This window comes from Aethalodelphis obliquidens, unplaced genomic scaffold, assembly GCF_003676395.1.
Source record: "Aethalodelphis obliquidens isolate GAN/ISIS:26980383/991018 unplaced genomic scaffold, ASM367639v1 scaffold62, whole genome shotgun sequence".
Lineage (NCBI taxonomy): Eukaryota > Metazoa > Chordata > Mammalia > Artiodactyla > Delphinidae > Aethalodelphis > Aethalodelphis obliquidens.
Genome location: NW_020838006.1, coordinates 1,330,811 through 1,358,590, shown reverse-complemented (window position 1 = coordinate 1,358,590; position 27,780 = coordinate 1,330,811). Strand labels below are relative to the sequence as shown.

The window sequence follows — 27,780 nt, the reverse complement described above, 5'->3', positions numbered from 1 at the left end:
TCTTTCCTTGGACATAAAAACAAAGAGATGTATGTATAGACAACATATGCCATTTACTGAAAAAAAATAATTAGCATTGTGGACTAGAATGGCAAATGAGAGAACTGCCTTTTACTGCAAAGGACAGAAAATGTGTAAGAATTGTGTTTATATCAGATTAATATAATCTGCATAAACTGACTTGATATTGCCCATTTCCTTAAGCCACTATTCATCTAAATTAAAAACCTTTTTTTGGCTCACACCAAGGAGTACTTCCCAGAACTTCTGCTGCCAGTGTCCTTGTCCCCACAGTGAGCCACAGCCACCCCCCGCCTCTGCAGGAGACTCTCCAACACTAGCAGAGACCCCTGATGTTGGGGAGCAGTTGAGGTCCCAGACCAGTCACTGATGGTGACCACACGAAGACAAGTTCTGGAGACTAGGAAGTCCAAGATTAAAGTGCCAACCAGAGCTTTGGGGGAAGATGGTGTAAGAGTAAGACGCGAACATCACCTTCCTCCCCACAGATACACCAGAAATACATCTACACGTGGAACAACTCCTACAGAACACTTACTGAACGCTGGAGAAAACCTCAGACCTCCCAAAAGGCAAGAAAGTCCCCACGTACCTGGGTAGGGGAAAAGAAAAAAGAATAAACAGAGACAAAAGAATAGGGACAGGACCTGCACCAGTGGGAGGGAGCTGTGAAGGAGGAAAAGTTTCCACACATTAGGAAGCCCCTTCGCGGGCGGAGACTGCGGGTGGCGGAGGGGAAAAGCATCGGAGCCGCGAAGAAGAGCACAGCAACAGGGGTGCGGAGGGCAAAGCAGAGAGATTCCTGCACAGAGGATCAGTGCCGACCGGCACTCACCAGCCTGAGAGGCTTGTCTGCTCACCCGCTGGGGTGGACGGGGCTTTGGTCGGAGTGCAGGGAGAGGACTGGGGTTGGCAGCGTGAACACAGCCTGCAGGGGGTTAGTGCACCACGGCTAGCCGGGAGGGAGTCCGGGGGAAAAAGTCTGGACCTGACGAAGAAGGAAGAAGCAAGACTTTTTATTCCCTCTTTTGTTTCCTGGTGCGCGAGGAGAGGGGATTAAGAGCGCTGCTTAAAGGAGCTGCAGAGACGGGCGCGAGCCGCGGCTAACAGCGCGGACCCGAGAGACGGGCATGAGACGCCAAGGCTGCTGCTGGCGCCACCAGGAAGCCTGTGTGCGAGCACAGGTCACTATCCACACCTCCCTTCCGGGGAGCCTGTGCAGCCCGCCACTGCCAGGGTCCCAGGATCCAGGGACAACTTCCCCGGGAGAACGCACGGCGTGCCTCAGGCTGGTGCAACGTCCCACTGGCCTCTGCCGCCGCAGACTCGCCCCGCATCCGCACCCCTCCCACCCCATGGCCTGAGTGAGCCAGAGTCCCCGAAGCAGCTGCTCCTTTAACCACGTCCTGCCTGAGCGAAGAACAGACGCCCTCCAGCGACCTACAAACAGAGGCGTAGCCAAATGCAAAGCTGAGCCCCGGGAGCTCTGCGAACAAAGAAGAGAAAGGGAAATTTCTCCCAGCAGCCTCAGAAGCAGCGGATTGAAGCTCCACAATCAACTTGATGTACCCTGCAGCTGTGGAACACATGAATAGACAACGAATCATCCCAAATTGAGGAGGTGGGCTTTGAGAGCAAGATTTATTATTTTTTCCCCTTTTCCTCTTTTTGTGAGTATGTGTATGCTTCTCTGTGAGATTTTGTCCCTAGAGCTTTGCTTTCACCATTTGTCCTATGGTTCTTTCAGTCCGTTTTTTGTTGTTGTTTGTTTGTTTGTTTTGCTGTACGCGGGCCTCTGACTGTCGTGGCCTCTCCCCTTGCGGAGCACAGGCTCCGGACGCGCAGGCTCAGTGGCCATGGCTCACCGGCCCAGCCACTCCGCGGCATGTGGGATCTTCCAGGACCTGGGCATGAACCCGTGTCCCCTGCATCGGCAGGCGGACTCTCAACCACTGCGCCACCAGGGAAGCACCCGTTTTTTTTTCTTTAAAAAAATTTTTTTTCTTAATAATTATTTTTACTTTAATAACTTTATTTTATCTTATCTTCTTTCTTTCCTTCTTTCTTTCTTTCTACTTTTTCTCCCTTTTATTCTGAGCCATCTGGATGACAGGCTCTTGGTGCTGCAGCCAGGAGTCAGTGCTGTGTCTCTGAGGTGGGAGACGCAACTTCAGGACACTGGTCCACAAGAGACCTCCCAGCTACACATAATATCAAACGGCAAAAATCTCCCAGAGATCTCCATCTCAACACCAAGACCCAGCTTCACTCAATGACCAGCAAGCTACAGTGCTGGACACCCTATGCCAAACTATCAAGACAGGAACACAACCCCACCTAGTAGCAGAGATGCTGTCTAAAACCAAAATAAGTCCACAGACACCCCAAAACACACCACCAGACGTGGACCTTCCCACCAGAAAGACAAGATCCAGCCTCTTCCACCAGAACACAGGCACTAATCCCCTCCACCTGGGACAGGCACCCAAAACAACGGGAACCATGAACAGCCTGCAAAAGGAGACCCCAAACACAGTAAGATAAGCAAAATGAAAAGACAGAAAAACACATAGCAGATGAAGGAGCAAGATAAAAACCCACCAGACCTAACAAATGAAGAGGAAATAGGCAGCCTACCTGAAAAACAATTCAGAATAATGATAGTAAAGATGATCCAAAATCTTGGAAATAGAATAGACAAAATGCAAGAAACATTTAACAAGGACCTAGAAGAACTAAAGACGAAACAAGCAATGATGAACAACACAATAAGTGAAATTAAAAATACTCTAGATGGGATCAATAGCAGAATAACTGAGGCAGAAGAACGGATAAGTGACCTGGAAGATAAAATAGTGGAAATAACTACTGCAGAGCAGAATAAAGAAAAAAGAATGAAAAGAACTGAGGACAGTCTCAGAGACCTCTGGGACAACATTAAATGCACCAACATTCGAATTATAGGGGTTCCAGAAGAAGAAGAGAAAAAGAAAGGGACTGAGAAAATACTTGAAGAGATTATAGTTGAAAACTTCCCTAATGGGAAAGGAAAGAGTTAATCAAGTCCAGGAAGCACAGAGAGTCCCATACAGGATAAATCCAAGGAGAAACACGCCAAGACACATATTAATCAAACTGTCAAAAATTAAATACAAAGAAAACATTTTAAAAGCAGCAAGGGGGGTTCCCCGGTGGCACAGTGGTTGGGAGTCTGCCTGCCGATGCAGGGGACATGGGTTCGTGCCCCAGTCCAGGAGGATCCCACATGCCATGGAGCGGCTGGGCCTGTGGGCCATGGCCACTGGGCCTGCGCGTCTGGAGCCTGTGCTCCATGGCAGGAGAGGCCACAGCGGTGGGAGGCCCGCATACCTCTTAAAAAAAAAAAAAAAAGCACCAAGGGAAAAACAACAAATAACACACAAAGGAATCCCCATAAGGTTAACAGCTGATCTTTCAGCAGAAACTCTGCAATCCAGAAGGGACTGGCAGGACATATTTAAAGTGATGAAGGAGAAAAACCTACAACCAAGATTACTCTACCCAACAAGGATCTCATTCAGAGTTGATGGAGAAATTAAAACCTTTATAGGCAAGCAAAAGCTGAGAGAGTTCAGCACCACCAAACCACCTTTACAACAAATGCTAAAGGATCTTCTCTAGGCAAGAAACACAAGAGAAGGAAAAGACCTACAATAACAAACCCAAAACAATTAAGAAAATGGGAAAAGGACCATACATATCAATAATTACCTTAAATGTAAATGGATTAAATGCTCCCACCAAAAGACACAGACGGCTGAATGGATACAAAAACAAGACCCCTATATATGCTGTCTACAAGAGACCCACTTCAGACCTAGAGACACATACAGACTGAAAGTAAGGGGATGGAAAAAGATATTCCATGCAAATGGAAACCAAAAGAAAGCTGGAGGAGCAATTCTCATATCAGACAAAATAAACTTTAAAATAAAGACTACTAAAAGAGACAAAGAAGGACACTACATAATGATCAAGGGATTGATCCAAGAAGAAGATATAACAATTGTAAATATTTATGCACCCAACACAGGAGCAACTCAATACATAAGGCAAATACTAACAGCCATAAAAGGGGAAATCGACAGTAACACGTTCATGGTAGGGGGCTTTAACACCCCACTTTCACCCATGGACAGATCAACCAAAATGAAAATAAATAAGGGAACACAAGCTTTAAATGATACATTAAACAAGATGAACTTAATTGATATATATAGGACATTCCATCCAAAAACAATAGAATACACATTTTTCTCAAGTGCTCATGGAACATTCTACAGGATAGATCATATCTTGGGTTACAGATCAAGCCTTGGTAAATTTAAGAAAATTGAAATTGTATCAAGTATCTTTTCCGACCACAATGCTATGAGACTAGATATCAATTACAGGAAAAGATCTGTAAAAAATACAAACACATGGAGGCTAAACAATACACTACTTAATAACGAAGTGATCACTGAAGAAATCAAAGAGGAAATCAAAAAATACCTAGAAACAAATGACAATGGAGACACGACGACCCAAAACCTATGGGATGCAGCAAAAGCAGTTCTAAGAGGGAAGTTTATAGCAATACAATCCTACCTTCAGAAACAGGAAACATCTCAAATAAACAACCTAACCTTGCACCTAAAGCAATTAGAGAAAGAAGAACAAAAGAACCCCAAAGTTAGCAGAAGGAAAGAAATCATAAAGATCAGATCAGAAATAAATGAAAAAGAAATGAAGGAATCAACAGCAAAGATCAATAAAACTAAAAGCTGGTTCTTTGAGAAGATAAAGTAAATTGATAAACCATTAGCCAGACTCATCAAGAAAAAAAGGGAGAAGACTCAAATCAATAGAATTAGAAATGAAAAAGGAGAAGTAACAACTGACACTGCAGAAATACAAAAGATCATGAGAGATTACTACAAGCAACTCTATGCCAATAAAATGGACAACCTGGAAGAAATGGACAAATTCTTAGAAATGCACAACTGCCAAGACTGAATCAAGAAGAAATAGAAAATATGAACAGACCAATCACAAGCACTGATACTGAAACTGTGATTAAAAATCTTCCAACAAACAAAAGCCCAGGACCAGATGGCTTCACAGGCGAATTCTATCAAACATTTAGAGAAGAGCTAACACCTATCCTTCTCAAACTCTTCCAAAATATAGCAGAGGGAGGAACACTCCCAAACTCATTCTACAAGGCCACCATCCCTCTGACCAAAACCAGACAAGGATGTCACAAAGAAAGAAAACTACAGGCCAATATCACTGATGAACATAGATGCAAAAATCCTCAACAAAATCCTAGCAAACAGAATCCAACAGCACATTAAAAGGATCATACACCATGATCAAGTGGGGTTTATTCCAGGTATTCAAGGATTCTTTAATATACGCAAATCTATCAACGTGATACACCATATTAACAAATTGAAGGAGAAAAACCATATGATCATCTCAATAGATGCAGAAAAAGCTTTCGACAAAATTCAACACCCATTTATGATAAAAACCCTGCAGAAAGTAGGCATAGAGGGAACTTTCCTCAACATAATAAAGGCCATTTACAACAAACCCACAGCCAACATCATTCTCAATGGTGAGAAACTGAAACCATTTCCTCTAAGATCAGGAACAAGACAAGGTTGTCCACTCTCACCACTATTATTCAACATAGTTTTGGAAGTTTTAGCCACAGCAATCAGAGAAGAAAAGGAAATAAAAGGAATCCAAATCGGAAAAGAAGAAGTAAAACTGTCGTTGTTTGCAGATGACATGATACTATACATAGAGAATCCTAAAGATGCTACCAGAAAACTACTAGAGTAATCAATGAATTTGGTAAGGTAGCAGGATACAAAAGTAATGCACAGAAATCTCTGGCATTCCTATACAGTAATGATGAAAAATCTGAAAGTGAAATCAAGAAAACACTCCCATTTACCACTGCAACAAAAAGAATAAAACATCTAGGAATAAACCTATGTAAGGAGACAAAAGACCTCTATGCAGAAAATTATAAGACACTGATAAAAGAAAGATGATACAAATAGAAGGAGAGATATACCATGTTCTTGGATTGGAAGAATCAACATTGTGAAAATGACTCTACTGCCCAAAGCCATCTACAGATTCAATGCAATCCCTATCAAACTACCACTGGCATTTTTCACAGAACTAGAACAAAAAATTTTGCAATTTGTATAGAAACACAAAAGACCCCAAACAGCCAAAGCAATCTTGAGAGTGAAAAACGGACCTGGAGGAATCAGGCTCCCTGACTTCAGACTACACTGCAAAGCTACAGTAATCTAGACAGTTTGGTACTGGCACAAAAACAGAAATAGATCAGTGGAACAGGATAGAAAGCCCAGAGGTAAACCCATGCACATATGGTCACCTTATCTTTGATAAAGGAGGCAGGAATGTACCATGGAGAAAGGAGAGCCTCTTCAATAAGTGGTGCTGGAAAAACTGGACAGGTACATGTAAAAATATGAGATTAATCACTCCCTAACACCATACACAAAGATAAGCTCAAAATGGATTAAAGACCTAAATGTAAGGCCAGAAACTGTCAAACTCTTAGAGGAAAACATAGGCAGAAGACTCTATGACATAAATCACAGCAAGATCCTTTTTGACCCACCTCCTAGAGAAATGGAAATAAAAACAAAAATAAACAAATGGGACCTAATGAAACTTCAAAGCTTTTGCACAGCAAAGGAAACCAGAAACAAGACCAAAAGACAACCCTCAGAATGGGAGAAAATATTTGCAAATGAAGCAACTGACAAACGATTAATCTCCAAAATTTACAAGCAGCTCATGCAGCTCAATAACAAAAGAACAAACACCCCAATCCAAAAATGGGCAGATGACCTAAATAGACATTTCTCCAAAGAAGATATACAGACTGCCAACAAACACATGAAAGAATGCTCAACATCATTAATCATTAGAGAAATGCAAATCAAAAGTACAATGAGATATCATCTCACACCAGTCAGAATGGCCATCATCAAAAAATCTAGAAACAATAAATGCTGGAGAGGGTGTGGAGAAAAGGGAACACTCTTGCACTCTGGTGGGGATGTGAATTGGTATAGCCACTATGGAGAACAGTATGGAAGTTCCTTAAAAAACTACAAATAGAACTACCATATGACCCAGCAATCCCACTACTGGGCATATACCCTGAGGAAACCATAATTCAAAAAGAGTCATGTAGCAAAATGTTCATTGCAGCTCTATTTACAATAGCCTGGAGATGGAAACAACCTAAGTGCCCATCATCGGATGAATGGATAAAGAAGATGTGGCACATATTACAATGGAATATTACTCAGCCATAAAAAGAAACGAAATTGAGCTATTTGTAATGAGGTGGATGGACCTAGAGTCTGTCACACAGAGTGAAGTAAGTCAGAAAGAGAAAGACAAATACCATATGCTAACACATATATATGGAATTTAAGAATAAAAAAATGTCATGAAGAACCTAGGGGTAAGACAGGAATAAAGACACAGACCTACTAGAGAATGGACTTGAGGATATGGGGAGGGGGAAGGGTAAGCTGTGACAAAGCGAGAGAGTGGCATGGATATATATACACTACCAAACGTAAAATAGATAGCTAGTGGGAAGCAGCTGCATAGCACAGGGAGATCAGCTTGGTGCTTTGTGACCACCTAAAGGGGTGGGATAGGGAGGGTGGGAGGGAGGGAGACGCAAGAGGGAAGAGATATGGGAACATATGTATATGTATAACTGATTCACTTTGTTATAAAGCAGAAACTAACACACCGTTGTAAAGCAATTATACTCCAATAAAGATGTAAAACAAAACACACACACACACACACAAAACAACAACAACAACAAAGAAAACCTTTTTTTTTTTCTTTTGGCCGTGTGGCATGCAGGATCTTAGTTCCCCAACCAGGGATCGAACCCAAGCCCCCTGCAGTGGAGGCATGGAGTGTTAACCACTGGACCTCCAGGGAAGTCCCAAAATTAAAAATCTCTTTAAGCAAGAAGAACAAGTTTGTTAGCTGTGCTAAATCTGAGGTTGTAAAATTTTGATTAGCAATTTATGCTCATAGAAGACATAAATATATTTTGTAACCTTTTGAGAATAATTGTCAGTCAATAATCAGTAAAGAGCTGCCTACTTTGACAAAAGAATGAATCTGTATCTTGAATAATGTACATAAACTCCTTGTCAAAAGTCATCATATAGAAGGAAAAGCCAATATTCTCATTCCCCTGTAGTAAATCTGCTGGGAAATATATGCTTGGAAAAGGAAGAAAACTGGTTTCATGCAACATTGTAAAAGATGGTTATTACTTAATCTGAGTATCTGGAGAGTACCAATAATAAAGTTAAGTCTTTGGGTTCAGATAATATTTGTTTTTAACACTTCTTTGAAAACGAAGGAAGGTTGAAATGATCATTTTCTAGCCCTATTTAAACATGATTTCAACAGATCATCTACAAATCCAGTGTTTCTTACATAGATATCTGCTAATGACCAATGTTTCACTCTGGTCAATCTTCAGTAGAGGGGTATTCCTGTGAGATTTGGACAATATCAGAGACCAGTCCCTGGCAACATGACTTATAAACATCTAGTTGTCCCTTGCACTCTCTTCAGCCATGTATAAGTTCACACTAAAGCACTGTGGATTTCTCTGCTTTGAGGAGCTTACTAGAAAAAATACTGGAGTGTGTGGTCAAGCAGTGAGCTGAGACACAGGAGAATATTTTCCCCTAAAATAGAAATTGACCACTAGACCACCTTAAACAGAAGGCATGAAAAGGCCTTCTATTAACACCTCCCAATCTTGGCTGAGGACAGAAGTAACAGGACACCTCAAGGAACTATATGACTATGTACTTCACTGATAAATTTTGAAGTCTTGCACTTGATTTTTTTTTTAAACAGTCTTTGACCATCTAGCTATACCAGTGATAGAACACAGAAATTCAGGACGTTTATTATTTTTTAAATAGCACAGATTGTACTCACATTTATATAGAGCTTCAGAATACTAAGGACTAATAGGAACAGAGTGTCCAGAGAGGAAAGAGTTCCATGGAAATCAGAAAAAAGCAGAACTTATATCAATTGTTTATCTGATTGAATGAAGCTGGTAAGTTAGATTATTCGACTTGCAATTGGACACTGTCTAAAAATCCAAGTCTGTTGAAAACAATTCCTATTTGTGTATAGTTTTTCCTAAGTCACTGGATATTTTAGCAAGAGGAATGTTGGGAAAAGGTAAGATTTCTCAGGAAGACTTTCTAGAATCTACGTATTTCAATTAAATCCTAAAAAGCCGATGTACAGAGAACATTCAATGATTATAGTACCCATATTACACTATTCTTTCTGGACTAAAGAACAAACTTTGAGACCTTCATTATCTATTTTACCACTTTTCTCTCCATCAACTTGAGTAGTAAGGATAATTGGCCTGATTCTTTAACCCACAATCACTGTCAAATTCTGAACATTAATCCTCAGCAACATGCAAAAGAAGATGATCTCCCCTACACAGGAATAGACAGACTCTGCACAACAGCACACTTTTTTTTAAAAAAAAGACTATTCTTTAAAATATTTTATTTGGATCCAAGTCTTTACATCAGCTGAGGATCCCAGAGGTTGAAATGAAAGACATTCTTGAGCCTAGATTCATGGAAGGATATGCAAGATACACCTCCCTTTGTTTGATCTGGGTGACTGTGTTCCCAGTATGTGGGGGAGTACAGATTTAAGATGTGTACCTAATATACATATTTCATAACAGAGCAAATTATTTTTGAAGCAAAGTAAAGGTATTAGTACATAAAAAATATCACCCCAAAGTCATTACAATTTTAAAGAATTTAAAGTAATAATTTATGTGTCTTCAAAGAAAAGAAATAGGCTTGTGTTGTCTAATATAAATAAAAAGTTTGAAGAAGCTATTATGGGCAGAAGCCAAATGTTTATAAATTTAAAATTATAGATTCATTCTAATAAGTTATATGTAAATTCTACTAATTTTCACTAGCATACTTTTTCCAATGATAACAACTTCCCTCTGCAAACAGGAAAACAATAGCTATTTCTATTAGACATAGAAAGATCATTTTTAATATCTAGTGCAATAGCTACATTCAAATTCCTTTTGTATGTTATATCCACTTTTCTATGGATTAGTAAGATTGGTTTTGGTTTTAATGGAATGGGATGAGAAGGTGACGGTGAATGAGAAATATCCCAAACTTTGGAAGAAACCCAGATTCATCGTGTGTGTAGCTTGATGTTGGAGTCATAATTTGTGTGTCTGGATGAGAGAAAGGACTATACTTGTAATGAATATAATCAACAGAACTGAAGAAAGCTGCATAATATAACCTTTAGTCCCAAATAACAAAGGACAACACCTGCTCTTCATGTGATTAGTAGGACTCAAGTTGAAAAGGTTTTTGTATCTTAACAAAAGAGCAATCACATTTTGTAGAATTCTTTTTATTGCCTTCTGGCTCAAAGTTAAAATATAGAATAGAAAACGTGGAGAGTTATGGTTGAAAAGTTTTGAATTTCTGGAATCTGTGACACTAGATTTTAAGTATTACTAAACTTGAATTCCAAGTGAATTAATACCTTGAGTGAATTTTCAAATGGGCATAATGTGCAGAGAAACAAAAATGAATACAATCTTCTATTATTATACATGGTGACATTTTAAAAATGATATTTTGTTTTTTAGTAATTAGGATGAAAACAATTCTTAAAAGTTAAGAGAGGATATTACTGATAAAGATGAATTTCTGTTTACCAAGTACCAGGTCTGCATAACTAAACTTTGAATTTTCTCAGATAAATCAGTGCACTGGGACAAGTCATCGGATTAGGATACCCCCCACCACTTCCACCTCTCAAAACACTCCCCTTCAGACCTGAAACCCCTGAAAACAAGAGGCGCCTACAAGGAGGTCAATTTGATTGAAGTCAGATCCATAAACTGAAAGTCAAGTCAAAAACAGGGTTAAGCCAATATATAAGTCCCATAGTAGACTTTTCTATTTAAGAAACAAATATAATCATCCACACCAGAAAAGAGTTACTCTAAATCAAGGGGTCTTTGCTTGTTCTCATAAATGGTATATAAAAGTTTCTGGATATCAACAATTAATCCATTTTGTCTAATTTTACTACTTTCCTACTAATAGTTATCCTACAGAATTCCTATAGATTTTAATTCAAGATAAGCTTGCAACCTAATCAGGCAGGTTTAGTTTTTAAGTTACTAAAGAATATCTTGTTAAAAATCACTCCCCTGGAAGGCTGTTTCATAATACTGCCATAGAGTGGCACAGAGTTTGAGAACAGAGAAACTGAAATTAGTACAAAAAGAACTTTCTATGTGAAGGTTTCCGCTGATGATTTAAAGTGATAAATGGACAATTTTCTATATTAATATATATTTATTTATATATTTGAAAATGCAACTCACATCAAAAGAGTACATTTACATCTTAAAATTTTGGTTAGGACACTTTTTGGGGTAATGAAAATGTTCTCTATTTTAATCTGGAATGGTAGTTACATGGGTATATACACTTAAGAAAAACTCATCAAACTCCACCCTTAAGGTCTGTGCATTTCACGGTGTTTAAATTTTACCTCAATAAAAAAATTAAATTACTAAAAAGGTTAATCAAATGAAAGAAAACTACAGTAACTAACAGCACAGAAAATGGCAAAATGATGATGGAATATCTGAATGATTCAAGTTTTGGGAACACTGGTCTATGGAAAGGTGAAGAAAAGTAAAATCCAAAAGGAAATTAAATGAGTTTTGAAACGTGACTGTGACTCTTCCCAAGGGGTTCTTCTACTTACTATTCTTTCCTGAGGTATCTCTCTGCCTGGTGCTAGAAGCCAGCCGTAGAGATCTATTATAATATTTATCTTTGTGGAAAGATGCATATAAAGCTAAGTGAATCAAGTGAGCTGCAGTACATGAATTCTATGTTAATAAGCAAGCTTATTAATTAGCACAAATATCCAGACATCTACTCATAAAATGTAAGCGATTTCTGCAATTGGGCTAATGAAATTTTCCTGCTTATTATGAAGAATTTTTGCAATAATTTTGGGGAAAATTTTTTTTATCCGAAAATATAATAGCTTGAATTCCTTATACATAAATGTATAAATCAAGAAAAGTGGTCATTAATTTTGCCTTTCAAGAGGTATAAGTTAAACTCTTGGCATTAATAAAAATAAAGTGTTAGAAAAAAAGATATGCATACATACATACTTTCTATATATAAGCTAAAAAAGTTTAGAGGGGGCTTCCTGGTGGCAGAGTGGTTAAGAATCCACCTGCCAACGCAGGGGACAAGGGTTCGATCCCTGGTCCGGGAAGATCCCACATGCCATGGAGCAACTAAGCCTGTGCACCACAACTACTGAGCCTGCACTCTAGGGCCCACGTGCCGCAACTACTAAGTAGAAGCAGCCTGCGTGCTGCAACTACTGAAGCCTGCACGGCTGGAACCCAAGCTCTGCAACGAGAAGCCACTGTAATGAGAAGCCCACACACCGCAACAAAGTGTAGCCCCCACTTGCCACAACTAGAGAAAGCCCACATACAGCAACGAAGACCCAATGCAACCAAAAATAAATAAATAAAAATGATTTTCTTTTTCATTAGAAAAAAGAGATCCTTTTCCAATTAGTAACAAATAATGTGGGAAGGCCTTAGTTAGAAATATGTAAAATTCTACATTGAAAAAAACTAAAGAAAAAATGATAAAGAGACATATTTCTACGTGTGTGCATTCACTTTATAAACATGTAATTTCTCTCCAAATGAATACATAGATTTTCTACAATACCAATCATCACCTCAACAGAATTTTTCCTGGGAGAATTAACTGAATATTTCTAAAGTTCATCCGTATGTTGTTAAAACTATTTAAATTGTGCCTTTATTGAGGTTTCCATGGGAAAGGAAATGTAGGGTAGGGTAAACAGTTTAGGACTGGCTACTTTGAATAATTCTGGAAGGCTTTGGTCTAGAGGGGTGGTCTCCATTGGCTGGAACCTGGGCCTGGGATAATTTAGGGCAGGGGCAATACTGGCTTGGTATTTGAGAACTTGATAAGAAGGTAGTTGGGTGATGTGGGTTTGGAATTAGTTGGTCCATATGAAAGATGTATCCTGTGCTAGTCTTGGGAGGGACAGTCTCTCCCCAAACAGAAAGGGTTTTTAAAATGTCAATTCATCATAATATACATACAATCTGAAAAACTAAACAGGCAAGAACTATGAAAACAATTTTTGAAAAAGTAGGGTAATGAAGGATCACCAATCCACACATTAAAGAAAAGATAGAGAAACAATAATTACAGCAATTTAGAATTCTTTTAAGACTAGATACGTGATATAGAAACATATTTTGACATGTTAAATGCCGTATGTTATATTATGAAGAAGGTATACTATATACTATAAAGAAGATAACAAAAGAAAAACAGTAAAGTAAAGAAGGGAAAGATTATTTATTAGTCAATAAATGGTATTCAGATAACTGGTTTTAGTGTAGGGGAGGAAAAATGTCTTTTTCCTCTATTCTTCTAAGCTCTCAGTTGGGACCCCTGTAACAAAAGATAGATTAAAAAGAGAAAAGCATACAAATTTATCTAAGGTAAGTTTTATGTGACAGGGGAGCCTTCATAAGGAAATGAAGATCCAAAGAAGCAGTTCAACCTATAAATCAATCAATCAAAGTAAAAAAAGCTCATGGAAGAAATGGGCAAGGATATGCACAGGCAGTTTTCAGAAGAAATATGTCCAATAAATATATGAAAAATGCTCAACCTCACTAAAATAAAAGAATAAATAACAGCAGATTGAAATAAAAATGGCATATTTTTCTCCTTTCAAATATTGGCAAATATGTAAAAATTGGTGATATCTAAAGCTGGCAAGGGAGTGGGAAAAGCATTGATAGTGGTGGACACAAGGAGAGAAACTACTATTCGAGAATATTGTCACTTAAGGAGACTGTCAAGGCTCAACCTATCCCAATCACAGTTTTGACAGTAACTAGAGTTAAACATATCTCCACACACAATGTATAGAATGACATGTTAAATTTTAAAAATTCTTTTAAAATGCTATTAACTTTATAAATTTTCATTAAAAAGATTCATACAAATGTCTGATACTGTTCTCTACTTAACTTTAAGGTAAAGTCCATATTAAGCTGTGAATTTTAATTATTTGAATTTTCCATACATTATAATAACATGACATATTAAAAATATTTTAGTATATGAGAGTATGTACAAATAAAAGCAATTGTTTACTTGTTAACTTACAATTTTCTATTATTCTAATATTTGATAATTCTATAACATTGATAAAAGTAACTATAAATATTAAATTTTTAGTGTCAACTAACATTTAGAAGAAAAATTTGATTATATGTCATTTTGATTTAAAATATTAATTTAATTTTCTTTTAAAAATAGTGTTAATCAGATTGAATTTGAAGTCTGTATATTTGATTTAATAAAACATGATCTTACCCCTTTCTTGGCCACCACAGCAACTTTGCCATCTGCTTTGGATTTGTCTGTAAGATATTAAGGTATGGCTGCTTCAAAAAAGTGAACTACACTCCTATTCAAATAAATGCAACATTACACAGTTAGAATTTTCTACTTTCTCATACCATGATATGTGTTTTCAGTGGTTCTTTTGATCAAAATGCTAACAAACTCAGCTCCCAGAGTTGAGTAAAACGAAGTAATCCAGAAGTAATAACATCAGGGATTGGTATACTTATTTGACAAACCTCCTCCCTTAAATCTGATGGCTGGTTGGATGTCCACCAGCTAGCATCTAGTGTATCTCATTTCTAGACAGCTTATGGTCAGCCTATGTGCTCTAGAGTATGTAGGATCTGAAATTAAATCCCAGCTACCTCTACGTGTACATCTATTGGGCTGGCCAAAAAGTTTGGAAAAACTCTAACGAACTTTTTGGCCAACCCCATACTACCAGCCAGACATGTAATAAAGACTTTATAGAGACAATATCTTATTTAATCCTCATGATAGTTTTAAAAGGGGCGTACTCCATCTGCACTTCACTGCATGAGGTCATGCAGTGGGGGCAGATCCATTTGACTACAAATCCCTAAGTTTTATGCCTGCTGCCTCCATCTGGGGTCCCTGAGCTGCCAACAGTGCATCAGAGAAAGACTCAGCAATAATGAAGAGTTTAATCAAATAGAGAACAGATGACCTTTGAACAACATGTGGATTTAAAGTGCAGACCCCTTGCACAGTGAAAAATCCACGTATAATGTTTGACTACCCTAAAACTTAACAACTAATAGCCTACTGTTGACTGGAAGCCTTAGTGATAACATAAACAGTCGAGTAACACATATTTTATATGTTATATGTATTATACACTATATTCTTACAATAAAGTAAGCCAGAGAAAAGAAAATGTTATTAAGCAAATAGTAAGAGAAAAAACATTTACAGTACTGTACTGTATATATCAGTGCTGTAAGTTATCTGTTTACAAGATGAATCATCTGCCTGTCAGTACCTACAGCAATAATGTCTTCTATGATACAAAACACTGTAGATGTCATATGTATTACTAACACTAGACATCAAAAATTAAAAGATAATGTGAAAATGAAATTCATGTTTAACAAAGAAACAGCAACATGACTGCTTTATGGTTGCCTAGTGTAATTGATATGATTGTTTCACAGTAGCCTTTCCTATACACTAATGAATGAATGGTTATCACATTTTTATGGCATAGAGTAGTACAGTCATACTCATAAGATAGGATGGGAAACACTGTTACATTTTGTTTAAAAACCCTTACCTGTGATGATAGGTTGATATGCAGTATCTCCAATTATGAGAGAGAGGAAGAGAGACATACTGTATGGTAATATAATTCTTTGAAAGCAAAGTTATAAGACAGTAAGAAAACTAACATGTTATTACTTTTATGTTAAACATCACTCACCTTATGCCTATATAAGGTTAGGCTATTCACCTCAAAACACACCTTGCACACAATGTTCTACATGATGAATACTTGGGCGTTGATGATGATGAGGACACAAAAAGTCTCATACAGTACTTGCCACACAGGTATTCGATTTTCACATGAAGATACTCTCATAATACACAACAGATAAGTTTATTAACTGTATGGCAAGATGATTATTTACTATTCATTGAGTAGAAGTGGATCATCATAAAGATCTTCATCCTCATCAACTTCATGCTGACTAGGCCGAGGAGAAGGAAGAGGAGGAGGGGTTGGACTTGCTGTCTCAGGGGTGGCAGAGGCAGACAAAGTGGAGGAGATGGAAGGGGAGACAGGAGAGGCAGGCATATTTGGTGTAGCTTTACAGAAGTACATCTTAATTTCTGTCTGACTTTTTTGCTTTTTCATTTCTCCAAAAATGTTTCTATATGGTACCAACCCTTCTTCCACCGTTTGCTTTAGTTTCAGTGCCTGTATCGTAGAAGGGTTCCTGTTGTTTTGCTTTAGCCCATATCATAGAAGAGTCCATGTCGTAAAAAGTCAAAGCCCGTCTTGAATATTCGGAAACCTTCTGCCAGCTTGTCTGATGTCAATTTGTTTTCTGGCACTGCTTCTTCTACATCCTCTTCCTCATCTAGCCCTGGTTCAGAAGCACTCATCTGTTAATTCCTCTCGTGTGGTGTCTCTTAGCTCTTGAATTTCTCCAAGATCCATATCTTGAAACTCTTTGCCCCCCACCCTTTTTGCCTTATCCACAATCTCTTTCATGATTTCCTTGATTGGCTCCATCGTAAATCCCGTGAAGTATGCCCAACATCTGGTCACAGTCTTCTCCAGCAGTGATTTATTGTTTCAGGCTTGATGGCTTTCACGACTTTTTCTATAACAACAATGGCATCTTCAATGGTATAATCCTTCCAGACTTTCACAACGTTCTATCAGGATTCTCTTCCACAGCGTTGACAATCCTTTCCATAGAGCACTGTGAGTAATGAGCCTTACAAGGTCCTTATGACCCTCTGAATTAGAGACGTTGTGTTTGGGGGGCAAGTAGGCCACTTTGACGCCTTCAGTGTTGAACTCATGGGGTTTTGGGTGGCCAGGGGCATTGTCTAATATCAGAAGAACTTTAAAAGGCAGCCCCTTCCTGGCAAAGTACTTCCTGACTTCAGGGACAAAGCACAGATGAAACCAATCCAGAAAAAGGCTTCTTGTCATCCAGGCCTTCTTCTTGTAGTACAACCAAAAGACTGGCAGCTGCTGTTTATCTTTTCCCTTCAAGTTTTATGGGTTTGCAGCTTTATGGATAAGGGCAGTCCTGATCATAAACCCAACTGCCTTTGCACAAAATCATACAGTTAGCCTATTCTTTCCTGCTTTAAATCCTGATACTAGCTTCTTTTGCTTACTAACAAATATCCTTTGTGGCATTTTTTTCCAGAATGCACTTTCGTTTGCATTAAAAATCTGTTCAGGCAGACATCCTTTCTCCTCAGTGATTTAATGGTGTCTGGGAACTTGTCTCTTGCCTCTTGGTCAGCAGAAGCTGCTTCTCCTGTTATCTTGACTTTTAAGCCAAACCTCTTTCTAAAATTATCCAACCATCCTTTGCAGGCATTAAATTCTCCAACTTTAGATCCTTCACCTTCCATTTGCTTTAAGTTGGCAAATAATGACCTCACTTTTTCTTGAATCATATTAGAGTCTAAGGTATGTCCTTCTGATAGCAAACCTGCACCCACATTAAGGCCACATCTTCAAGATAAAAAGGTACTGCACAAAAAGTGCAAGGTTTTTCACATGCTGGTGTAACCACAGTGACGGCTTCACAAATTTCCTTTCCTTCTCTTTTTTATTTTTAAACAATGGTTGGATTCACCCATCTTGAAATGGTGGCAACTTCAGCTGCAGACCTCAATCTATGGTACATACCAAGCATGACTTATTTCTTGGGAGCACTTCCAACATCACGAGTGGCACTTTGTGGGTCCCATGGTGTTATTCAGGGTTTATGGTATTGCAGTAAATATTATGGAAAATATTGGGCTGGCCAAAAAATTCGTTCAGTTAGTGAATACATTGTTCAATAAAATTCTTGGTAAAAATGAAAAACGCGTCTTTTATTTTTACTTAAAACCGAATGAACTTTTTGGCCAACCAAATACATGAGAACCACGAGAAAGAACTTTCTACTGTGATATGCAACTTAGTGGAAAGACGAAGTGCTCATGTAGAGGTGACTGGTGTCACAGCGTTTTAAGCAGATGTGCACTACATTTGGGCTCACTGCTACAGCAGCAGGAGATGGCTAGGAAAGTATTACCATAGTACAGTATGTATCACAGTTATCTTTATGCAATCATGGCTTAATACTGCATCTTTATGCTTGTTTACATTTCTCTCGACTATGAATGGTTCCACATACAATCTGTGTTTGCATACATTTTGATAAATTTTAACTTTTTATAATAGATTTGTGCATATTTCATGGCAGTAAATGATAAAATAGACTAGTATCTACATATATTTTAATCATTCATGACATACCTTTTTCTTAATTTTTTCAATATTTCTAGGCTATGCAGTTCATCTGTGAATTTTTTCAAGTTGTCACAAATCTCCCCAAAACTTTCCATATATTTATTAAGTGAATTCGTTGAAATCTGCATGTAAGTGGACTCACGCAGTTCCAACCCACGTTGTTCAAGGGTCAACTGTATAGAAAATTACTTCAAGATATCATTTTGATATGAGCAAAAGTATACATGTGTGTGTATTAGTAAAAATCATTGGCACAACTGTTGGATTTTTAAAAAATGTTCAATCTGGAATTCCATAATTGAATAATTATATGTAAATATTTATTCATAGATATGTTTTAGAAACCTTAATATTGTGGTAATGAAAAATGCAAAGAGCTATGGACATTAATTGTAAAGTTTTAGGGTTACATTTAACATTAAAGAAAAATGTATAGAAATTTAATTTATCAATATAGAATTTTAATTCACAGTGAACATGTAAAACAAACAAAAAGGATAAATACCCATGAATATAAGACAAAATAAATGCTTGCTATCTAAAAGCAAATTTTGTAGTTAAAAAGCTATTTGCATAAAACACAGAAATCTAGAGGAGCAGGTTATTATATTTATACCTACAACTGTTTGGCCACATGTAAACTGCCCTTTTTCCTGTGCTCAGCTGTGTGCTTGAAATAATCCCTTCTTCTGGAGTACACTTTTTCCCTACTGATGAACGTACAAGACCATCTACCAACACATCCTTCAACTAGGAGAAATTCCCACCTCTTTTGCAAATCCATAGTCACCTTAGTCTATAGAACTTTCTAACTTGTACTGATATTACGGTTACTTCTATATATGTGTAAGCACTCTGCAAGGCTAAGATGTGCCTCAAGGCAGGGACCATTTTTCATATGTACAGGTGCTCAATTTTTTTATAGTTAATTAAATATATATGTATTTTATTCAAAATATTATATGGATCTGAAATATACATTGTACCTGAACAAATTAGTATAATGTATTAATTGAAATACAGAGAATATTTACATGGCATAAGTTACTATACTAGACAGTGTAAAATATAAAACACTGTATATTCTCAGACCTTCAGTTTCTTTACTGATAACCCAGGAGTAATATATTGGTATACTGTGAGATTTAAATAATATAATCTACATAAATAAAGCTCCTAAAACAATGTCTGGTGGATTTTAGATAATCAGAAATGTTCTCTTCCATTTTAGCTAATTGGTATGTGTGTTAGAGAAAGAGAGAGACCTCCTTGTAGTACTAGGAAAAATAGTTCATTGATGATATATTTCACTATTGTCTCTTTTTAAGTGATTCCATCATTATTCCATTTAAATAATTATTTGTCTTTCAAACATAGTTGGAAATAATTGATGAGTAATGATAAAATAGCAAAATGTTTCAAAAGAGAGGAAAAAATAAGATCGTGGCCCAGCGAAACCTGATAGCAGTTACAAGATAGAATAAGTTTTGTTGTATCTAAAAATTTTTTTCCTCCGTTCTTTTGAAGACCTCTGATAACAATAAAAATCACAATGAAATATTAATCTGTACAAATGGCTAAAACTGCACAAAAAGAAACACAGAAACTAAAATTGGATCCAAAGGACCCTGATCATATATTGAGAGTTAATGATAACAGAATAGAAATTTATGTTTCTCCTCAAAACGTAAGTCATTCTTATGTAAAATTTCCAGTAGGGAGATGAATTGGGAACAGAAATATCCAAACTGTTGTTCAAGGAACATTTTATGCTCAAAAGTTGCGGAATCGTCTTCCAATGCAAGAGAACCACTCTAATTTCAAATGCCAAAGGGAAATTCTAATGTAATACTTAAAAACAAAACAATCACTAGCGGTTTCTCTGATAGTAACAGTAGGTCCATGTTCAACTTCAGCAGCATTAACTACTTTCTAAGAGCTGCATTCTCCCTAGTGAGAAAGGTTTAATTTCCTCCCTTCAGAAATCTCTGCATGTAAGGACCCTCACATACAGAGTGAAAAGCAGTTAACCGGAAATGTAGATTTGGATAATTAAAAGGGCCTCTTCTGAGCTACATCCAAATCATATTTTTAAAGTATAAAAGAGAAGCTGCAGGTAGAAAATGAAAATGTTCCAAATGAGTAGTGATGGTTATGCCTCATGACCCATAACAGATGTTAAAATTTTTATTTACAACCATATTAGAGAGAGGTACAAATATTAATATAAATCAATGGCTTCTCTTCTTTAAATAATTTTTCTAAAGCTTGTCCATTCATGGCCTCAGAAAAACTGTCAGTATGTTCTTTAAACATGACAGCTGAGAGCATTTTCTTAAATACAAAAAGGACAGTCCAGTTTTCTGTCCGTCAGTAAAGAGCTTGGAAGTTACCACTCCGTCCTAACAACAAGTAAAAGGATGAACAGACTGAAAATCAATAACTCTTCTTAGATCCCTCAGGGAGTGAGTTCACAGGGCAAACCACTGCCCCCAAATTTGGAGAGACAAATTGCTTACTGGCAAATTAAAAGAACCACAATTTACTGGAGTTGAAACCTTGCCAAGAGCCAATGCCTGGGAGGGAAATAGGAACTGAAATCCACGAAGTGCTGGAGGCTCAGTGTGAACAAGCCTGAGAGAGAAAAACCCCAGAGGGATCCAGTCCTGGGGGAGGGAGATGTACTTTGGTGAATTTACCTCCAGAAGCTCCATCAAGTTCTCACAGTGCCAACTGGGAAAATAATTCCCTGTGCTTCAGGCAGTGGGAGGAAAAAAGTAAGGGTTCTGAAATATGCCAGAGCTTTCAATTCTTCTAACAAGGCCTGTCCTCAAGAGAAACTATTTTACCAGAACCTAACCTACTGGGGTTTTTTCAGAGCCTAACCAGCCTGGAAGAAGGGAAATGCCCAAATCCAGCCTGTTGTAGCCTTCCATGTGGGGGAAGGGAATTCCAACTCCAGCCCCCTTTAGCTATCATGGACCACCTAAGTGGTAAAAAAAAATGAGAAGCACTCATTAAACTCAAAGCCCAGGACTGAGACCTAATCACAGGACTCCAAAATGCCTCCCCTACCCCACACACCTTACCACTGCACTAGTAAAGGCCTCTTTAACACAGTTCTTTTTACCTGGTACATCATATTCACCTTTCCACAAAAAATTACAAGGCATACTAAAAGGGAAATCACAGTTTGAAGTGACAGAGCAAGCGCTGGAAGCAGACACAGATATGGCATAGATGTTGGAATTATCAGACTGTGAATTTAAAGCAACTACAGTTAATATACCAAGGGCTCTAATGTTAAAAGTAGACAACTTGCAAGAACAGGTGTGCAATGTAAGCAGAGATAGAGAAATTCTAAGAAATAATAAAAAAGAAATACTAGAGATCAAAACACTGTAACAGAAATGAAGAATGCCTTTGATGGGCTCATCAGTAGACTGGACACAGCTGAGAAAAGACTCTCTGACCTTGAGGATACATCAATAAAAACTTCTAAAACCTATAAAGAAAAAAGAAAAAAGACTGAAAAAAAAACTGAACAGAATACCCAAGATATATGGGACAACTACAGAAGTGTAACACACGTGTAATGGGAATACCAGAAGGAAAAGAGAGAGAGAAAGGGACAGAAGAAATATTTTAATTAATAATGACTGACAATTTCCCCAAATTAATGTCAGACACCAAACCATAGCCCCAGGAAGCTCAGAGAACACCAAGCAGGACAAATGCCAATAAAAACTACACTTAGGCATGTCCTACTTAAACTGCAGAAAAATCAAAATAAAGAATAAAGAAAATTCTTGAAAGAAGCCAGAGAGGGGAAATTCTTATCTTTGCTCCTTACCTATAAAGGAGGGAATATAAGAATTTCATCCAGTTCCTCTCAGAAACCGTGCGAGAGGAGAGTGGAGTGAAATATTTAAAGTGTTGAGAGAAAAAACCCACGAAATTAGAACTCTGTACCCTGTAAAGTTATTCTTCAAAAGTAAAGGAATATACAAATCGTGAGACAAAGAAAAATTGGGGGAATTTATTGCTAGAAGTCCTGCCTTACAAGAAATGTTAAAAGAGAGATAGAGGGACTTCCCTGGTGGTGCAGTGGTTAAGAATCTGCCTGCCAATGCAGGGGACACGGGTTCGAGCCCTGATCTGGGAAGATCTCACATGCTGCAGAGCAACTAAGCCCGTCCACCACAACTACTGAGCCTGCACTCTAGAGCCTGTGTGCCTAGAGCCCGTGCTCTGCAACAAGAGAAGTCACTGCAATGAGAAGCCCATGCACCGCAACGAAGAGTAGCTCCCGCTCACCGCAACTAGAGAAAGCCCACGAGCAGAAATGAAGACCCAACACAGCCAAAAATAAATAAATAAAAATAAATAAATCTATTAAAAATTATAAAAGAGATAGAAAATGGTATAAACCAGAAATTTGGATCTACATAAAGGAAAAGCAGCAGAGAATGACTAAGTAAAAGTAAAAACTTTTATTTTTCTCATTCTTAATGTATCTAACAGAAAATACTTTGTTCAAAATGATAGCAACAATATATTCAATAATATATAGTGTGTGTGTGTGTGTGTGTGTGTGTGTGTGTGTGTATGAAATGAATGACAACAATGATACAACGCACAGAAGAGGAATCAGGAAATTTTTGTTAATATAAGGTACATTCATTACTCATGAAGTTATAAAGTGTTACTTGAAAGTGGACTTGGATAACTGTAAATGAATATTGCAAACTGTAGGAAAACCACTAGAAAAATTAGAAAGAAAGAATAATTGATATGCTAAGAAAGGAGAGAAAACAGAATTATATGAAGTGCTCAATTAACACTACAAAAGGCAGAACAGACTATAAACTACTTCATTTAACAACAGCAGATACACATTCTTCTCAAGCTTGCTTGGAACATTCACCATGATAGACTACATTCTGGGCCGTAAAACATACCTTAAAAAGTTAAAGAAATAGATATCATATAGGGTTGGCCAAAAAGTTCGCTCGGGTTTTTCCGTAAGATGTTTGGGAAAAACCTGAACAAACTTTTTGACCAATCCAATCCAATAATCTGCTCTCATATCACAACGGAATAAAAGTAGAAATCAAAAACAGAAGGATAACTGGAAGATCCCCAAATACTTGGAGCTTTAACAACACATTTCTAAATAACATATGGGTCAAAAAAAATCTCACAAGAAATTTTAAAATATTTTGAATGAGATGAAAAAATAAATATGGCTTATCAAAATTTGTGAGATACAGTGAAAGCAGTGTTTAGAGGGGAATTTATAGCATTAAATGCATATATTATGAAAGACCAGAGATCTAAAACCAGTATGCCAAGCTTCTACCTTAGGAAGCTAGAAAAAGAAGAGCCAGTTAAATCTAAAGTAAACATGAGAAAAGAAATAAAAATTAGAGGAGAAACAAATGAAATTGGAAACAGGAAATCAATAGAGAATATTAATAAAACCAAAAGCTGTTTCTTTGAAAAATCAATAAAATCAGTAAGCCTCTAGCCAGGCTAACTAAGAAAATAAAAGAGAAAACAGAAATACTAGTGTCGAAAAATGAAAGAGAGGGCATCACTACAGATCCCATGGACTTTAAAAGGATAATAAATAAATGTTATGAATAACTCCATGCCCACAAATTTGATAACCTAGATGAAATGGACAAATTCCTTGAAAAACACAATCTGCCAAAAGTCACACAGGAGAAATAGACAATCTGAAGAGCCTGTATCTGTTTAAAAATTGAATCAATATAATAAACTTCCAAAACAGAAAGCATCAAGCCCAGGTGAGTTCTCTGGTGAATTCTACCAAACATTTAAGGAAGAAACTATACTCATTCTCTATAAACTCTTTCAGAAGATAGAAGCGAACAGAATACTTCCTAATTCATTCAATGAAGCCAGTATTACCTGAAATACCCAAACCAAATAAAGATATTACATGAAAACCACAGAGCAATCAATATTTCTCATGAACACAGATGCAAAAATCCTCAACAAAATATTAGCAAACCAAATCCACCAATGTATAAAAAAGAATTACACACCACAATCAAGTAAGATTTATTCCAGGTATTTGAGGCTGGTTCAACATTCAAAATCAATTAATGTAATCCATTACATCAATAGGCTAAAGAAGAAAAGTCACATGATCATATCAATAGAAGCAGATAAAGCACTTGACAAAATCCAACACCCATTCATGATAAAAACTCACAGCAAACTAGGAATAGAGGGAAACTTCCTCAATTTGAGGAGAATCTACAAAAAATCTACAGCTAACATCATCCTTAATGGTGAGAAATGCAAAGCTTTCCCACTAAGATCAGGAGCAAGTCAAAGACATTCCCTCCTCACCACTCCTTTCAATATTGTACTGGAACTCCTAACTAATGCAAGAGGACAATAAAAGAAATAAAAGATACAAATTGAGAAGAAATAAATAAAACTATCTTTGTTTGCACATAACATGGTCATCTAAGTAGAAAATCCAAAAGAATCAAGGAAAATACTCCTGGAAGAAATAAGTGATTAGAGCAAAGTTGCAGGATACAAAGTTAATATTAACACAAGAATCAATTGTTTTCCTATTTACCAGCAATGAACAAGTGGAATTTGAAATTGAAAACACATTACCATTTATATAGACACCCCCCAAAATGAAATACTTAGCCATAAATCTAAAATATGGACAAGATTTATACTAGGGAAGCTATAAAACTCTGATGAAAAATGAAAGAAGATCTAAATAAATGGAGAGATATTCCATGTTCATGGATAGGAAAACTCAATACTGTCAAGATCTCTGTTCTTCCAAACTTGATCTATAGATTCAATGCAATCTCAATCAAAATCTCAACAAGTTATTTTGCAGATATCAAGCTGATTCTAAAGTTTTTACGGAGCAACAAAGACCCAGAAAAGCTAACACAATATTGAAGAAGGGCAAAGTTGAAGAACTGATCCTACCTGACTTCAAGACTTACTAAAAAGCTACAATGATCAACAGTATAATATTGGGAAAATAATAAAAACAGATCAATGGAACAGAATACAGAGCCCAGAAACAGACCCAACAAATATAGTCAACTGATCTTTGACAAAGGAGCAAAGACAATATAATGGAGAAAAGCTAATGTTTTCAACAAATGCTGTCGGAACAACTAAATATCCACATGGCGTGCACACACACACATACACACACAAAAGAATCTAGACACAGACCTTACACCTTTCACAAAAATTAACTCAAAATAGACCACACATCTAAATGTAAAATGCAAAACTATAAAACTCCCAGAGAGTAACATAGGAGAAAATCTAGATGATTTTGGACACGCTGATAACTTTTTTTTTTAAATGGTACAGAGAGGGGTAGACTTTATTTATTAATGTAGTGATTAAAAACATTTAAGAAGAGGAGCAAAAAAGCAAAAACTCAGAAAAAAAATATACTCAAGGCACTTATAAGGAAATGTTATAGGAACTTTGAATACCATTCCCAGACCACATGCTTCTAAAACAACAAGTATTCACAGTTCCAAATAATCTCAGCCCTTGATATTCAGATAGTCCAGAAGTGCAGATACGCCCCAAATCTCAGCTTAGGAGAAGGATTTCCAAACACTCAGTTCATCATGATTTACATTCAGAGGAGGAGTTGCTGCAAAGGAAGAGCAGCCCACAGAAACCTTCTGCATCTTTAGCTGAGGCACAAAGAACAGAAGAAGACAGGAAGACACTTTCTATCCATTTCTCCTTTCCCACACCTTTGCTTTACAGTCAGGAAAAACCCTCAACAGAAGTACCCAGATTCCCAGACTGATAACTTTTTAGATATAATACCAAAGGCAAGATGCATGAAAGAAATAACTGATAAGCTGGATTTCATTAAAATTAAAAACTTCTATTCTACAAAGAACACTCTCAAGAGAATAAGACAATCCACAGAGTGAGAGAAAATATTTACAAAATACGTATCTGATAAAGGACTGCTATTCAAAATATACAAAAAATCTTAAAACTCAACAATAAGAAAATGAACAACTGGATTACAAAATGAGCAATAAACAGACAACTTACAAAAGAAGATTCAAAGATGGCAAATAAGTATATGAAAGGATATTCATCATCATATGTCATTAGAGAACTGCAATTAAAACAATAAGATACCTCTACACACCTATTAGAATGACCCACACCAAGGATGTGTAGCAACAGGAATTCTCATTTATTGCTGGTGGGAATGTAAAATGGTACAGCCACTTTGGAAGATACTTTGACAGTTTCTTACAACACTAAACATATTCTTACTATGTAATCCAGCAACTGCACTCCCTAGTATTTGCTCATTTACTCAAGTGAGCTGAAAACTTATGCCCACACAAAATCCTGCACACGGATGTTTACAGCAGCTTTATTAATAATTGCCAAAACATGGAAGCAACCAGGATATCCTTCAGTGGGTGAATGGATAAATGAACTGTGGTACATACAAACAATGGAATATAATTCAGTGCTTAAAAAAGAGCTATAAAGACATGGGGAAACATAAATGCATATTACTAAGTGAAAGAAGCCAATTTGAAAAGCTACATACCATATGATTCCAGCTATATCACATTCCAGAAAAGGCAAAACTATGGTGACAGTAAAAAGAACAGTGGAGGAGTCAAGATGGTAGAATAGGAGGACATGGAATTCATTGCTCCTCACAAGTACATCAAGAATACACCTACAAATGGAACAATTCTCACAGAGCACCTGCTGAACATGAGTGGAAAACTTCAGACACCTAAAAGGACAAGAAAAATCCCCTCAACAACTGGGTAGGATGAAAGAAAGAAGAAAAAAAGAAAAGAGGAATCAAAAAAGGAACCAGCAGCCCTGGCAGAAAGATGAAGGTGAGGGGAGGTTTCCACACTCAGAAAAACTCCCTCATGGTGGGGAAATCAGCTGGGACAGAAAAGGAACTTCGGGGGAATCAAAGGAGAATGCAGTGGATGGTTTGTGGAAGACAGGACATAGTAAGAACTGCATGCATGA

At 37.2% G+C, this 27,780-nt stretch overlaps 1 protein-coding gene across 1 annotated transcript in view; it reads right to left on the bottom strand.

Moving 5' to 3' along the window:
* ZCWPW2 (zinc finger CW-type and PWWP domain containing 2) overlaps window positions 1-27,780 on the bottom strand; it is a 139,315-nt gene that overhangs the window by 15,291 nt on the left and 96,244 nt on the right. The window contains exon 5 of the mRNA XM_027088327.1: window positions 14,667-14,713. Coding sequence (XP_026944128.1) covers window positions 14,667-14,713 — 47 coding nt within the window. The remainder of the gene's footprint in view (window positions 1-14,666; window positions 14,714-27,780) is intronic.